This window comes from Oryx dammah, unplaced genomic scaffold, assembly GCF_014754425.2.
Source record: "Oryx dammah isolate SB20612 unplaced genomic scaffold, SCBI_Odam_1.1 HiC_scaffold_27, whole genome shotgun sequence".
Taxonomy (NCBI): domain Eukaryota; kingdom Metazoa; phylum Chordata; class Mammalia; order Artiodactyla; family Bovidae; genus Oryx; species Oryx dammah.
In genome coordinates this window covers 79297773-79315891 of record NW_024070211.1, presented here as the reverse complement: position 1 = coordinate 79315891, position 18119 = coordinate 79297773, and the positions used below count along the sequence as shown (strand labels likewise).

The window sequence follows — 18119 nt, the reverse complement described above, 5'->3', positions numbered from 1 at the left end:
GCCTGAAGTGGTAGTTTGCAAATTTTTGCTTCTATTGCAAGGTCCAACATTGCTGGCCGGGACCTCCAGTTGACTTCCTCTGTTGAAACTCTCTGTCTGACACATCACATGGTAACATTCCAAATTCAGTTATTAATTCAACAGTTTATAGCTTCCTTTGGCTTCCTTTTGGTATAAAGAGAAAAGTAAATCTATCTTTCACCCCTGTTTCTTAGTCCACTTCCTCAGTTCTTATTCCACAAGGCATCACAGAACCAGATTCTTTTCTCTCTTTTGAGAAATAGGCGGTACACATATAAAGAAGCCCCATATAGTATATATTACAAACAGTTTTCTCTTTTGATGGTCCCTCACTCCACCTTTCTGGGAGGATCCAATTTGTTTCTGAGTATCTACAATTCATATGAAAATGTATTAAAAAAAGAAAACAAGTTTTCAAATACTATATTTGTTTTCTCCAAATTTATAATTTCAAAAAATGAAAACATTGTTCCATGTCTATTTAACAATATGAATGAATAGAAAACTCTACATATTGTGAGTATTTTTCAGGAGTATTACAATTTGGAACTATATATGTTCTGTTCTACAATTGGTTTTGAGGTTCAGTGATTTTCAGTATTGGCTGCTCATTGGAATCATTCAGCTTGCTTTAATAAAAATACTGATATGTGGGTTCCACCCCAGGGAATCTGATTTTATTGCTATGGAGATGGACTGGGCAGAGGGATTTTTTAATGTTCCCTTGGTGACTTTAATGTGTAACCAATTCAAGAACTGCTGTTTATACCTATATAGTTTCTATAGTTTATATTTGTAATGTTTATAAGCAGTGTCATGGATCAAAAAGTTAAATAGCTTGGAAACATAAAATTCAAATAACCTTACATAAAGCAATTAACATTTTCATGTGACTCTGCAACACCCCAAATGGAAACCTTAGCAATGAACTGTAATGAACTTATAACTGTAACTTGTAAGTGTAAGTATCTTTCAAACACAAAATATGATACAATTTAGGGGAGAAAACTTAAAAACCCATTATACTGATACTCAGTACTGATTGTTAACCTTTTGTAATCATGGAGAATTGCCTGGGTACAAAGTAATACTAAGTCAAATGGTCTATTTCTCTGATCCAGATTGCTTTCTTATATTCCTCTATTCTAAAAATTTAAACAATATTTTAAATAATGCAAGCAACACATGGCAAGGAATAAATAAAACTATGATTACCTATAGTATTAGTTTTAGAGGAATTTGTTTTAATTTCCAAAATGAAGTAACTATCTAAATAGTTCAGTATCAGATACAATATCTTCAAGGGTTATTTAAATTCCAATATCCTAGCACGTTGCTTGATTGAGGTGTGAATAATGCTACATTAGAACTTTTGTAAATTTTGGACCAATTTTTGAATCTGAAGTTAGGTATATAGCACAGGCAAAAAGGATATATTATGAAACACAGTACTCAACAGAGTGACACAGTTAAATTCTGAGTAATCATTACCAGACAGGCAGGTATGCAGGCAGGATGGAAGAGGGGGAGGGGAATATTATCTCTCCATCTCTCTCTATCTGTATGCATGTATTTATTAGGCTATATCTAATGCACACATATTAGTAAAACAGTGTATTTGAGGTCTATCATGAGAATTTCTACAAAAATATAAAATGTTTCTGGAGCAGAATTGGATAAAAATTCCTCCTTTGCCATCTAAGACCTTTGTAAAATTGGAGAAATCATCTAAACTCTTAAGATTTACATCTCATTTACTTAAATGCATGTAATAATACTTCTTAGGAATGTTATAAAGATTGAGTGTGATCATGTTTATGAAAATCCATACCCAGCAGGTGGCCTGGATCTTCAATATATGATCGTTACCTGATTTTCTTAATTAAACCTAAAACACTTTTGTTTTCATAATATTATTTAAATTTGAATTTTGTAAAATGCAATTTTCAGTAAAGAGTAGCAATGGCCACCAAATAGCTTCTCCTCTCCCTTAGTAAATTTATTTTACCAATCTCAATCATTTTAACACTTCACTACCCATCTCTAACATGACTGAGCAAAAAAAGAGTTGATCTAAGTATGTGAAAAGAAAATCTTAAATTGTGCATTGACATCAATACTCTTATTATTTTATGTACTTGAATATATATCATCTTGATGCTTTGACCTTCCTAACTCAGTGTGTTTCATAGATCAAAGATGATATTATCACTTAGAGAACTTGTTAGAATTCTAGATCTACTCAATCACAATTTCCATGTTAGCAAAATTCCCAATAATTAATGTATGCACATATTAGAGTTTAAGAAGTAATGGAGTAGATTATAAACAGTTGGATATTAGTCACGAAAATTTTTAAATATCTGATCTAAGCTTTGCATAAATTCTTATTATGTAAATTTTTATTCTGGATCCTATGGACACAGATTTTTTGTAAAGAACAGCAAATCAGGAGTCAACACATACCTTTTGTTTTTTTAATTGGCTGTGTCATTTAGTGGTAGTGAAAATGCATCAAGTTCTTAAACTTCTAAGAATATCTGCCTTAGCATTTGTAAAGTGAAGGGCTAGTTAATACACTTCCTGATACTCAATGGGGTTATTTAGAGGGTCAGATACACTGGCATTTTAAGAATTTATAAGGTCTTTACTTAGGCACTATTGTAATTTATACATTTAGATCAGCTGACCATAGGTAAAATTTGAGTAAGAACTTCTAAAGAAGGAAGACAGGATTGCAACCACACAGTTTGGTTAATAACTATTTCTTTATGGCTGCTACTTTATAGCAAAAATAGAGAATGGCTTAGAGAAGGAGTACCTTAAAGAGAAGGATAGTTTTCAATAATCTTGATCTTTATTTTTATTGACTGATTTGTGTTGAGTGGATGGTCCAATCAGTTGCTTTGTAATTAGCTCACGATGAAATATTAGTCAGAATTTTCCTTCAATTTTTCCTAGGAATGCTTCTCAGTTAAGAACTGACTTGAGGTCCTAGGAAATGTCATGTCCCCTGGATTCACACAGCAGTGAGGACACCATGAGGGATATCTTTATGGAAGCCAACAATGCAAATTCTGGTTCTTTCCATTACAGATAAAAAGACTTGTGGTCCTCATGAATTCCAGTGTAAAAACAACAACTGTATTCCAGATCACTGGCGGTGTGATAGCCAAAATGACTGCAGTGATAATTCAGATGAAGAAAATTGTAGTAAGTAACTCTTGCTTGAGAACGTTGCAAGCTTGACAGCCTATTCAATAAGCAGGATAGCAATTTTTAGTTTAGTTAAGATATGAATTTGAACCTGTCTTGCAGCTCACATTTTTATACATATATTCACATTTTGAACAATAATATTCAGACTAAATTGACCTGAATCTCAAATGGTAGAATTATTGAAATGGCTCATCCTGGGAGTTATTTTCTTACAGTTATCAGAATTGGTATGAAAGTATCATGAGGTTTATTGCAACCTGTTAGTATGCAATGAAAGAAACTCCTGATGCAAGTTCATAGAAAGAGCAGAATGATGTGGAGACACAAAACATATCATTCTTTAACCGACAGTATTCATTTTATTTCAGTCTCAAATCCATTTACACTACAAATTCACCCATGAGCATCTTTCAGTGAAATATCATTTATTCTCTCTGGAGTGGTGAACACCATATGTATTCAGGATGCTTTTCTCTGAAAATCGAATAAAGCAATTTTCATCATCTGCCTTCTGCATTTTTATGCAATAGGTTTAAAAAATATTAATTAGCCAGCAATTTTAGTTTGTAAAAAGCATGACAGTATGTAAAATTGTGACAATATCTCTATCTTCTAGCATTCATTTCTGAATGTATTTCTCACCAGCACTTTCTTATATTGCTGTTTAAACAAAAAGGCAATATAATCATGTTCAAAGTAAGATAATAATCAAAATCCATTATTAAAGATTAACATTCTACTACTTCCCAAAAGAATTTTATGATAACAATAATATCTACTCTTATACACTGGACTTAGAGCATTCATTTCCCATGATGCAGGAAACAAAATAGGAATTATTATATTAAAGTGTTGGGATATATTATATAAAAGCATACAATTAGTGGAATCACAGCCTTAATAAACCACTTGGATATTCAGTTTGCAAAATATCGACTAATGGTTTGAGTCACTTTCAAAACTTAATCTGACCAGTGTTTGAGGATCAGGGACCTTAAGTATGAAATATCTGGATAATTATGATTATGAAATACTTTGAATATAGAAGCCTTTATTACTCCATCTTCATATAAATATCTCCCAACTGATTATACTCTTTAGAAAGGTAAAGTGCATTGCAGAGATTTATTAGAGTGTTCTAGATTTCTTTAATCATTAATTTAAAAAAAAATTATATAGCAGTTCTCAGATTCTGTCCAGTGATTAAAATAAAGATCTAATGGTGGTAAGACTAGAGGAGTGATTTCAAAGAAGAAACAATTATGTATGTACTTCTTATTTATTTTAATTTCATTTCAGAGCTTAAATACACAGATTAACTACTCAGCTTAGTTTTGGAAAATTTAGTGTTAATTATCAGTATTATTTTGGCTTCCCTGATAGCTCCATTGGTAAAGAATCTACCTGCAATGCAGGAGACCCTAGTTCGATTCCTGGGTTGGGAAGATCCGCTGGGGAACAGATAGGTTACCCACTCCAGTATTCTTGGACTTCCCTTGTGGCACAGTTGGTAAAGAGTCTGCCTGTAGTGCGGGAGACTTGGGTTCAATCCTTGGGTTAGGAAGATACCCTGGAGAATGGAAAGGCTACCCACTCTAGTATTCTGGCCTGGAGAGTCCATGGAGAGTCCATGGAGTCGCAAAGAGTCTGACACTACTGACTGACTTTCACTTTTATAAATAATATATCTGAAAGGAAGCATCTGTGGCTAAAGGATATTGAAAACAAGAGAAGGAGGTGGAAAGGCAACATGGAGACTCACATCTTGGAAGGCCCTTTTTTCAAGTGGTAATTTAAATGGTGTGAGAAGTTAGGTTGCTGTTGTAATGAGACAAGAAGGGGAAGAATCAAGAGCTGAGATAGCTAGTTTCTGAGTCTCCTGGGGTTTCCTAAGTGGCCAAATATCATTTTGGTGACATCTCCTAAAAGTCATCTTTTGATGCAAGAAAGCTAGGAGAAGGAACAATTGCATCTCACTTGTCACCATGGAAACAGTGATAAATCACTGTAATCACCGAGCCTTTAAGAAAAAGCAAGGGAATAGACTGCAGTATCAAGCATTGCAGTATAAAACACCCAATTATGTGTGGACCTCTTTTAGTTCCTACTAAGACAAGCAATATTGATGAATTTGGCAAGAAAAGATGGCAGGGAACGAGAATGAAGCATATTATAGTTGTGACATGGAAGAATAGAAGGTGTATACAGGATAAACGTCAGAGTAGATAGCATGTTAAACATGGAAGACTGTTTAAGAGTAAGGATCAAGGGCTGTAGATCAGTAAGTGGTGTTTGAATATACCATCTTGACTAGGCCAGAAAAATGGGAAGATTTAAGCATTGAAAACGCCACCAGTTCTACATAGACAGAAGCTGAGTCTCTGAAGAATAAGAAAATACAATATATCTATAGGGAGCACCAAGAGATTAGTCCTGTAGAAGTCAGCCTTAGAAAAAAATACTGTTGCTGTATTAAAATGCTTTCAAGATATTTCCAATGTCTTATTATATATTGAAACTATTAAAATAATATGTATATAATTACAACAAAACTATTATCATTATATACACATGATATAATATGCATTGTAATTATGACTACATATTATATACATCTCATAATTTTATATATAGTTATATATAGATGACAACAGTATACTCAAGAAGGCAGTGGTATCATGTTTTCTAAATGTCATTAGTCAAAGAAATGCATTTTAATGCACATTTGTCATTTATTGTTAGCCTTTATTAAGTAGTGAAACATACCAGAGATAGTCAGTCTTACACAATAGCAAGATATTTTTTTTTAAAGGCTCACATACTATTATGCCAAAAAATTCACTCACATTTGATTGTCTCATTTACTTATCATATGTATCTGTGTTCCTATTTAAATGTCTGGAGATGGTTGAAGAAGTAGGACAATGTCCCATGATCTGCTCAGTGCCTGACACATATTTATAATATTAGCAATTTACTATAAAATTTGCTTTTGGGCTTCTTTGTTTATGAATCTCTTATAATGAATTAACTTTTTAAATTGAGTTGGAAATATTCCAGGCATAGATATGGAAAGAGTTGGAATAGCAGCAGAGCAATTAACTGCCAGCTATGTTTTAGTTTAATATGCCTTCTAATTTTTTATATCTACATAGGATAATTAGCCCATTGTCATTGCATCATCTAATGATGATCATTTCCCTTGTTAAGTGTTCAGCAGGGACATTTTACTTCAGCAATGATTTCTGCTCTTAAAAATAAGAAAATTTCATTGTTATTGAAGTCATTTAGTAATCTGGAGCAAAGGTTTGGAAATATTTAAAAAATCTGAACATCTGTACTATTTTCATCACCAACAAATATATATGGTATGTCTGCCTTCTAAGTAATTGATGTACAAAATAAAATTATTTCATAACTTTGCATTATTAAAAAGTAACTGGCACTCCAATGGATTTTAAAGTACCAAATAATTTGATCAACTAGATAGAGGTTTATGTCGAGAAGCTGCATCTGCCTTATTTGAATTTCTAGTACTTTCACACTGAATTTATATCAGAAGATTATTTGTATAGCATGACAGTTATACTAATTGTATTCTAAAAATTCTCCTCAGATGCTAATACTCACACTGATATAACTTTTGAACTTATCACCAAGAGTTTATGATAATATACTGAGTAGAGAAATTGGAGTCTGGAAGCTTTTATTCTCTGCCACTAACTCTATGGCTTTGAAAGTTGCTTTTATTTTCTGACTATAGCTTCTTAGATTTTGTGAAGTCGTCTCCCATAGCTCCTTTCAATTCCAAGGCAGGATGTTTATGCCTTCACTACTATCAGAGGGAGTGACCAGTTTATATGATGCCCCTATTTTGTATCCTTATTATAGAATCCAGATCAGCCTTCTGAAACATGCTCTGTAAAGGCTTCTTGGCTGTCAGTCTAGCTTTAGATGAGATTTATGAAAAACCTGGTTCATCCTTCATGTATTGAATTCTCTATCTCCTTTGATCTCAGGAATAGGTAATATCAGACCAAGGCAATGTAGGAAGAACATTTTAGAAATATTAGGGAAAATGCCACATTCAAATTTTATTTCCAAATGGGTTATATTCCAGGTATAGTCACTTTTTGGTTCTTTTTCACAAGAAAAATGCTATTTTGCCAAGTTCTAAAAATTCATCCTTTACTTTATCCCGAAAAGATTAAAGGCAAGGTAAACGATAAGAGAATACAATAACTTAGGATCTTCTCTCATAACAAAATTACATCTTCCTCCAGAGAGAATTTCTTTTTGAGAGAACTGGTGGGAAAAGATTCTAAGGCATTTAGATGAGAATTAGAAACACATTAGCTACCCCATTCCTTGATGACATTTGTGTATATATAAATAACTCTGGATTATTATTTCTGACATTTTTTTAAAAAACATGGTAGCACATACAGAATTTCCATTTGTACTGAAAAACGCTTTTTTTTTTTTTTAAGCAAATCTCTCAGTTCCTTTACTCCCCTATTGGAACAGAATAATTAAAAATGTTAAAGCAAGTCTCTATAGATCAAATATTCTGTGGATTTGTTGGGCAAATACTTTGATCTACTGGCTATACAATTTTATTTATAACCTTGAACTAACAACATCCAGCCCTGCCCATTGCAGAGTATGTAAAGGCCTGTGAGCCCATTGCTGTTTAGCACATGATAAACACACTTATTCTTAATTAGAATAAAAGCAAATGAGAATATTAAAGGAAGAATTGTCATGTTTCAATACCCCCAAATCATGAAATTAAAGATTTTACTGCTGTTTTTAAAATATCTAAATATAATATGTTTTAAATGCACTGTCTCTGTTTAGTATTTAATGCAAATATCCAATGTTATTCACCATTATTCAAAAATTAAGCATCTATTTATTTATTTATTTTACTAGAATTTATTTCCCCTGAGAATAAAACCACGTGTGTCTGCAAATGCAAGGAAAGTGAAACAGATTCAGTATGGGTGGATATAAAGAGAAAAAGCGTTTTATTTTATTATTACTGTAAAGTAAAATAGACATTGCTAGCTGTGTGCCTTAGACAATTAACTTGACTTTTCAAGGGCTTTACTGTCAATCTCTGTAATATGTGAACACTTATTACTTCCTCAGTAAGGAAGGCAATGACATGGCTTCGCAGTAAAAATACAGATCCCGGTGTCCGGTTATCTAGATTCTAGTTTAATACTAGCTCTTTTACCTGCTGGGTGATTTGGAGTAAGTTTTTTTCCTCTCTCTGCTTCAATTTACTCATCTGAAAAAGGGTCCAACAATAGTATCTACCTTATGTCATTCCCTCCTCCAGGGGATCTTCCTGACCTTGGGATCGAACCCAGGTCTCCTTCATTGCAGGTAGATTCTTTACCGTCTAAGCCACCAGAGAAACCCACCTATCTTACAGAATTGTTAACATTAACTGATGAGCTAATTTAATTACTTGGCATTATCTTCACCTACTGCCTAACAGCAAACAAAATATCAGTAGCTGGTTCAGTTCAGTGCAGTGCAGTGCATTGCAGTCGCTCATTCATGTCTCACTCTTTGTGACCCCATGGACCTCAGCACACCAAGCCTCCCTGTCCATCACCAACTCCCAGAGTTTACCCAAACTCATGTCCATCGAGTCAGTGATGCCATCCAACCATCTCGTCCTCTGTCGTCCCCTTCTCCTCCTGTCCTTAATCTTTCCCAGCATCAGGGTCTTTTCAAATGAGTCAGCTCTTCGCATCAAGTGGCCAAAGTATTGGAGTTTCAGCTTCACTCAGTAGCTGGTATTTTTTAAATTATTGTTATAGTTATCAATATTACTATTAATTAAGTTGTTTTTAAAATTAAAGTGTCATATATATGAATATAGTACAAAGACAAAAAGAGAAACTGTTCTTGTCATGCTGTCTAAACAAAGGAGTATTTAAAAATGAGGGAGACCCTCCACTTAGTGGCTCTTTTTCATTCTACTGATAAGCATCTTATCTTATTCATAGCCATAAGTTCACACTTTTAAAATAAAGTCCCAGAGCAGAACAAAATGTTCGATACATATCACATTTTTCAAAATTCTTCCAGTGTTTTCAGAAGAGATATTTATATAGAAATGTAAGAGCCTTCATGATATTAAACATTCATATGTCACACTATAGCAAGAACCTGAGTGATTGTATAGAGCAATATTTAAATACAGGCTGAATTATGCACAATCTTTATGTAGAAATTATGCTTCATATGAATATTCTTTAAATTTTATTTCTGTTTTACCTGAACAAGAATATTATTGTGTGTGAGACAGAGAGTTAATGAGAGGGGGAATGAGGGTCTCTCATCATGCCAGATATCAGTTCTGTTTAGAGAATCAAAACCAAGCAAGAGGTGACAGTCAGCAGTTATACTGATTACTTGTTAGGGACAAATTTCTGCACTCCTACCTCATTGTCCAGATGAAACATATCCCACATAGGATTTGAGCCAAATAACAAGTTACAATATTTGGCTTAGGTCCTATATGGAACTTGGTGAAGCATAATTAAATTAACAGCAAATTATCTGAAATGGCAGGTAAATGAGGTAAGGCATAAGCAAACAACTGCATAAATAAATAGGCAGTTTTCAAAAAAGAATCTCCTTCAGCCTCTTCAATCCTTACCCACTCAATCATGTTCAATAATATCCTCACATATCCTTTTAGTTCTAGGAGCTCTGAATTTTCCAGGGACAGAACTGAAGAATTAGAAAGTCATTAGAATACATAATAAAAAGTCATGAACCAGAGTTTAGACTCTTCAGTTAATAAATAGTCCTGTGTACCCATAGGGAGTAACAAAATGTCTTACATCCTTTAAGTAAATGCATAATATGATTTAGAATTTCATTGGAAAAATTGTTGTTTTACTTTAATATGTAGATTTTTATGCCTTTTCTTTTACTTTGCTACTGGATTTTCATTAAACAGGAGGCTATTTATCTTTTGCATTTTTTTCAATTTGTCTCTAATGCCACTTTCTATTCCTGACTTTAAAAATAAATTTGAAAAATCATTATATTATATACCACAGATGCTTCATGAAATGTTTCTCTTTTTTTTATAAACAATTTATTGATTCTGCCTGGCTAACTTCTTTTTTCTTAATGCTACCTCACATGGTATGTCATATAAATTTTAGAATGAAGTTGCATGTGATAGAATAACCTTGTGCTATTTTTCTGTCCCCAGAGCCACAGACCTGTACACTGAAAGATTTTCTCTGTGCCAATGGGGACTGTGTTTCTTCAAGGTTTTGGTGTGATGGAGATTTTGATTGTGCAGATGGCTCAGATGAGGTAGGCGTTTTTGAGAAATCAAATAAAAAATAAAGTGATTCCTTAAAATTGCATTCATAATTATTATTCCATTCAAGGAGTGTGACAGGGACAGTTCTGAATGCACTTTGCTTCTGACTAAGATATGTATTATATCTCTGCACTGTGCTGCACACATCCAGCACAGGGAATAGCTCTTGTGCTACTATTGACAGTTAATTTTATAGTCTGTTTTACCTCAAGTAGTGAATGGCTGGATTGGGAATAAGATGTTTGGAAACCCTATTCCCTGTAGCTGATGCCTTTGCCATCTGTGAATTTGTTCATAAATTTGCTGCAGTATTTATAGTCAGGACTAATATTTTTATGCATTTTAAACAGTTTCTTCTCCCCAGACTCCTTCTTCAGTAGATATAGTCTTACAGACTTAGATGTGGGTCATCAATTTTTATGAAACCACAGATTTAGCTTTGCTTAGATGATGACTCACAATCCATTTATAATAAGTTCTATGTACATACAGTTAAGTGAAGAAATTTAGAATTTCTCTGGATAATTCTGTAATCTTAGGTTGTGCTAACATTATATAAACCTTCACAAAATTTAGTATTTATGCATCTGGGTGTTGGGGTTTCAGATATTAATTACTCCATGATGCTTTAAAAAATAATACATGACACACAGTAATAGTCACTTTGCATGGCTTTCTCAGTTAGTGATTTTTCACGTTACTGTCAAAGGGAAAGTGAGGTCTCTGGTCCTCAGGGGCCACCCATGGCTCCTCCTGACACACAGTGACTGCCTAGACTTCTGCTACTCTGATTGACAAGAATATGTACTCAGCCTCAGAAAGGGCCTCCCACTGACTCTAGACTTGGGAAGAATCTTCCAAGGTGCTCTGGAGATTCCTGTGTTTTAAGTTCAGCTTCCTTAAGTATCCACTGATTACCTGCCTCTTCAGAAGGCCCTGAAGGTCTCTACTAGTTATAGAACCCACACAAACTAGCTATTCCCCAACCTGCAGGGAGTCTTATCCAGACTGGACAATTCTTCTCCATTCTTTCACTATTTTGGAAGAGTTCCCCTAATCACGTACAAGTCTAGATTTTGGAACCTAATGCACTTTATCTCTCACCTGAAGGTCTGAGACCTTAAAACTTGAGGCTGCAAAGGTCTCTTAGGAGAAGGTGAAAAATATTACTTCTGTTCATTGGGCTAGTCACAAAACAAGTCAAACAAAATTTTTAAAAATCCACAGAGAAGTTAAAGTCTTACAATGCCCAGCTATATATTTACTTAGTATCTATATTTTTTCAAAATTTTTATTAAATATTTCACAGTCAGGAAAATATATTTCATATAAATTCATCCATACCATTAAAATGTTTTGTCTTTGTTTTTTTTTTTTAATATGTTCCATCAGCACCATGTAATTGTGAAACATCAAAAGGTAGGGATATATTACTGAAGGCTTGTGATTTCATCTTGCATGTTTTTCACTAGATGTCCAACACACATAAACAAAATTAAACACTTCTTTTTTCAAAATGCTATTCATGTGAAAGTAGACATCCTTATCCATGCTATTTCTCTCATGCTATAAGTTAGTGAATGCAGTTCTTGGTGGCTGAATATATCTCCACTATCCAGATATTTTTATGCTAATATCACTAGAGAATCAAATTAAGTCTCTTAAAGGTAGTCTTTCTCTACATTTACAGGCTTTTGATACTGTCTATATGTAAGTAAGTGGCTAACATTACAGGCAGTTGATTTCTGTTTCCTTTCTAAAATCTAGAATGACGGGTTGCATTGTCAACAAACAAAAAAGTGAGCTGAACAGATGGCTAGAAAGCATAATTACATACAGGATATTCTTATACTGGGAACAAAATAGAAAATTGTAAGGATTACTTTTTGTATGAATGTTAACTGAATTAGTTTGTTAATTTTCAGCCAAAACAATAAAGAAACCAAAAACTTGTATCAACGTAATTGTGTATCAGGTTAGTGGCAAACACAGAAAAGAACTATTTAAAGTGAATTTAAAATATATTTGACCTCTGTGTCCAGTATAACATATTGTAAGGACAAAAAGAAATGCAAAAGAATCTTAAATTATATTCATACATGTGTTTTTTAAATAACATTAGTTTTGCTAATTTGAAATCCAGGTCTTAGAGACTACAATAGTTCCAATGCAAAATTATTTTAATATTACTAACACTCAAAATTTTTAAATAAAATAAAGGAGATATGAATGTAGAAAAAATGCAAGTAAATAAAAACCCTGTAATTAAATTCAAAAGTATCCGCTTGAGATCTTGATTTATTTTTCTCTTTTTTAAAATATATGTTTTTATCTCTGCCACTGAAAAATCCTAAAACCAATGACATCCCAGCTTTAAAGACTGTCTCTAGCATTCATATCATGACCTCTAACTACATTACCCAATTAACAGAATCAAAACTCCTTTGAGAAACGTTTAATTCTAGATCTGTGAATGGAAATTGATAAAATGAGCCACTAACATCCTGTCAAGCCAGAAAACAAGACTATTGGGATAGTGTCCAAAATACATATGAGCAAAATTGCAGAGTTTTCTACATACAAAAGGGACAATTTGAGCCTTAGGAAAAAAAATGACTGTAATGTATTGAAATATAATAACATATACAAATATATACATTGATAATAATATTTAAACAAAAAGCTCAATTGTTACTTTGGAGGTTTCTAAGTAACTTTATTAGTATTTACTTAGCCAAATTCAAAATATGAGACATTCTATAAAGCAAATGACCCGTATTTCCCAAGTAGTAAATAGCATTCAAAAAAGAGTTATACATTAAAAGAAACTCAAATCAAATTCAATGTATAGGTTCTTTTAGATTTTTCTTTTACCAAACAGTATTTTTCTACAGTTGAGAAAATTAGGAAATTTTTAAAGTGGATTGGGAATAACTTTAAAATTTTTCTATTAATACCATGATAGTATTAATTTTCTGAAGCTATTGTCATTATGTTAAAGTTCAAATATAAATAAATTGGGAGAGAGTCTTGTGAAACATGAGTAGCTAAGTGTGGATAATTGTTAAATATGTATGATGAGCACATGGGTTTTATTATTCTGTTCTCTCTGTTTTTCTGAGTGTTAAGATGTCTAAGATAATGATTAAAAACCCCACAAATATAGACATAGACACATGCATCAACTGTATGCAATATATTATAAATCAAACTCTTCTGATGGTAGAAAAATTATCTAGAAGTATTACCTTCTGTGTTATTGTCAATACAAATAGAATAGTGTCACTGATTATTGACCTCTTTTACTTGAATTAGCCCTATTGCTGAAAAAAACGTTAAATAATTCTACAAAATATACTGAGAAGTTATTATAATCATTGCATGGTATTAGATTCTTGATTCATAGACACTATTTCTATCCTGCGTATACGTGTGGGTACATACATGCTGTTGCTTTAGTCATGTCTGGCTCTTTGTAACTCTATGGACTGTAGCCCGCCAGGCTCATCTGTTCATAGAATTCTCCAGGTAAGAATACTGGAGTGGGTTGCCATAAATTACATAAAATTTTAATATATATTCCTCAATTTCTACATTTGCTACTTCATTCATTTGATCATTTATTCAGCAAATTTTAATGGAATGCTTATTTATTAAATGTGTCCCAGGTACAGTAATGGACATGGAAAAGGAAAGTGGTGAACAAAATTTGAAATTTCTTCCTCATGACCAGTACTATTTTTCCAATGTTATTCACCATTACATAGCTCACCCCTTGGATACATCACATTTCTATTTATCCTTATGCTTGTAAAATCTTTTCTTAGTTTCATTCTGTTTAAAATTCCTCTGTGAAGTCTTTCTTAAAACCCTTATGAACTCGTGTTTTTAAAGCACAATCATTTATTTTGACAGTATATTTTATTGAAATTGTTGGTTAAAATGCTGGTCTTCTATTAGTCTATGAGTTTACATGGTCCCATAACTTCATGGGAAATAGATGGGGAAACAGTGGAAACAGTGTCAGACTTTATTTTGGGGGGCTCCAAAATCACTGCAGATGGTGATTGCAGCCATGAAATTAAAAGACGCTTACTCCTTGGAAGGAAAGTTATGACCAATCTAGATAGCATATTTAAAAGCAGAGACATTACTTTGCCAACAAAGGTCTGTCTAGTCAGGGCTATGGTTTTTACAGTGGTCATGTATGGATGTGAGAGTTGGACTGTAAAGAAAGCTGAGCGCCAAAGAATTGATGTGTTTGAACTGTGGTGTTGGAGAAGACTCTTGAGAGTCCCTTGGACTGTAAGAAGATCCAACCAGTCTATCCTAAAGGAGATCAGTCCTGGGTGCTCATGTTGAAGCTGAAACTCCAATACTTTGGCCATCTCATGTGAAGAGTTGACTCATTGGAAAAGACCCTAATGCTGGGAAGGATTGGGGGCAGGAGGAGAAGGGGACAACAGAGGATGAGCCAGCTGGATGGTATCACTGACTCGATGGACATGGGTTTGGGTAGACTCCGGGAGTTGGTGATGAACAGAGAGGCCTGGAGTGCTGTGATTCATGGGGTCGCAAAGAGTCGGACATGACTGAGTGACTGAACTGAACTGAACTGAATTTACCAAATACGGGGAGGAATGATCCTTTTCTTTACGTTATTACTTAAGAAACTCTTGCAGAACACTCAGGTTCAATCCCTGGGTCAGAAGACCATCTGGAGAAGGAAATGGCAACCCACTCCAGAATTCTTGCCTGGAGAACCCCATGGACAGGGGAGCCTAACAGTCAACAATCAGGGGATCCTGTCAGGCTACAGTCCATGCAGTCACAAAGAGTCTGACATCGTAGTGAGTAACACTTAGCCAGGTTTACCAACATTATTATTTAAGAAACTCTAGTAAATTGTAAATCTTCAATACTTGGGAAAAAAAGGGGGGAAGGAAAGAAGAAAATCAGTTATACAGCAGGCAGTCTAATTAAACTGTCATCAGCAAAGAGGAAACTATAGGAATTCAGAAAAGAAGCTCTTGTTTCTTACATGGGATGAAACTGAGAAAAAGAAGGGAGTAATAGTTCATATGCTTCATTCACTGGAATTTTCACAAGCTGTAAGATTGCTGCACCTTTTGTGAAAAGAACAGACAAGTAAGTCTTGGCAAAAATAGAAATTGCTCAACAACAGAAAAATATCATTTCAGCAAGATATTTCACTGGAGCACCCCATCTCAACCAGAGTGGTCAGCCCCAAGGAAAGTGAATTTCTAATTTCCCTTTCACTGATCTCATATAAAGAACTGAAAGGCCCCCAAAGGTATCACTACTATCTTGTTTGATTTCCAAATAAAATCTGAATGCTAGCTAGCCAAAAATGACAGTTCTGACAGTTCATTTCACAGTTCTCTAAGAACAAATATCAGAAGAATGGAAAAGGAATATGAACAGCAAACAAAGTATAAAAGAACAAGGACAGAGGGAGAAAAGTGGGGATAGGGGAAAGAAATGACACAAGGGGAAGTTTTGTTGATGCAAGACAGAATTACCCTAGGATTTTTTCTTGTTTCACATTAATCTTTCCACCCCATTCCCAAGGAACTGGCTATACTGATTAGAAATATTTGTTAGCCTTTTTATTTCCCCACAATCATCATTGTCACTTCAGTTCAGTCACTCGGTCATGTCCAACTCTTTGTGACCCCATGGTCTGCAGCATGCCAGGCTTCCCTGTCAATCACCAGCTCCCAGAGCTTGCTCAAACTCATGTCCATTGAGTTGGTGATGCCATCCAACCATCTCATCTTCTGTTGTCCCTTTCTCCTCCTGCCTTCAATCTTTCCCAGTGTCAGGGTCTTTTCCAATGAGTCAGTTCTTCGCATCAAAGTATTGGAGCTTCGGCATCAGTGCTTCCAATGAATAGTCGACACTGACTTCCTTTAGGATTGACTGGTTGGATCTCCTTGGAGTCCAAGAGTCTTCTCCAGCATCACAGTTCTAAAGCATTAATTCTTTAGCACTTAGCTTTCTTTATGGTCCAACCCTCACATCCATACACGACTACTGGAAAAACCATAGCTTTGACTAGAAAAACTTTTATTGGCAAACTAATGTCTCTGCTTTTTAATATGCTGTCTAGGTTGGTCATAGCTTTTCTTCCAAGGAGCACGTGTCTTTTAATTTCATGGCTGCAGCCACCATCTGCAGTGATTTTGGACCCTAAGAAAATAAAGTCTATCATTGTTTCCATTGTTTCCCCATCTATTTTCATTAAGTGGTGGGACTGGATACCATGATCTTCATTTTTTGAATGTTGAGTTTTAAACCAGCTTTTTCAACCTTCTCTTTCATCTTCATCAAGAGGCTCTCTAGTTCCTCTTCACTTTCTGCCATAAGGATGGTTTCATCTACATATCTGAGGTTACTGACATTTCTCATTGTCATTTATAACTATTAAAATTATATTACCCCATAACTGTCTGTCTGGAATATGATCCACTCAGAGCAACTTAATTACTTGATGAAGCCATGGGATTTATGTTCTTTTTATATTTCTCTGTTTTATTATGACTAATAGAGACAAATGAAACTGGAAAATGATTATAATGTTTTATAGTGATGAGCTTAAGTGTGACCATCTGAGATTCTTGTATGTGTTTTTTGAGGTTGAAGACATTTATCTAAAATTTAAATTTTAATTATGTTTGTGTTGTTTTTGTCAGAGAAATTGTGAAACAAGTTGTTCCAAAGATCAATTCCAGTGTTCCAATGGTCAGTGTATATTAGCAAAATGGAAATGTGATGGCCATGAAGACTGTAAATATGGAGAAGATGAGAAAAACTGTGAGCCAGGTAAAATACTTGAGACAATATTTCATTTAAGTAATATTTTAACTCAGAGTTTCAATTTCAGCAAAGATATGTATAAAACAGTGGTAAATAATGCACATTTTGCTGTTTTTAAGTAATAATCTGAAATATCTGTAGACAAATTAATTGGTATGCCTTTTGCATGTTTTGAAAGTGTTTTGGTAGGCAAGATTGATATTATTTCCAGATACAAGCATTACTCCCCTAAATTTTATTTTCTGATCTCTATATTTTTCTATATCATTTGGAGTTGTTTTTCCAAGATAGTGGAATGAAAAAGGTTGAAACTATAAGCGTGATAAAACTCAGGTTTCAATTCTGGAAATTAAGATTATTAAATAGAATATAGAAGGTGTATTATTTCTTTTACATCTTGGTCCAAAATAAAAATTTAAGATTCAAAATAAGAGTATGCTGCTGCTGCTGCTAAGTCACTTCAGTTGTGTCCGACTCTGTGCGACCCCATAGACGGCAGCCCACCAGGCTCCTCCGTCCCTGGGATTCTCCAGGCAAGAACACTGGAGTGGGCTGCCATTTCCTTCTCCAATGCATGAAAGTGAAATCACTCAGTCGTGTCTGACTCTAGTGACCCCATGGACTACAGCCTACCAGGCTCCTCCGTCCATGGGATTTTCCAGGCAAAAGAGTA

The 18119-nt window shown here is 34.2% G+C and overlaps 1 protein-coding gene across 1 annotated transcript in view; it reads left to right on the top strand.

The window, feature by feature from the left end:
- LRP1B (LDL receptor related protein 1B) overlaps window positions 1-18119 on the top strand; it is a 762233-nt gene that overhangs the window by 555624 nt on the left and 188490 nt on the right. Inside the window, exons 43-45 of the mRNA XM_040227930.1 lie at window positions 3118-3234; window positions 10490-10596; window positions 17323-17452. Of these exons, the coding sequence (XP_040083864.1) occupies window positions 3118-3234; window positions 10490-10596; window positions 17323-17452 (354 nt within the window). The remainder of the gene's footprint in view (window positions 1-3117; window positions 3235-10489; window positions 10597-17322; window positions 17453-18119) is intronic.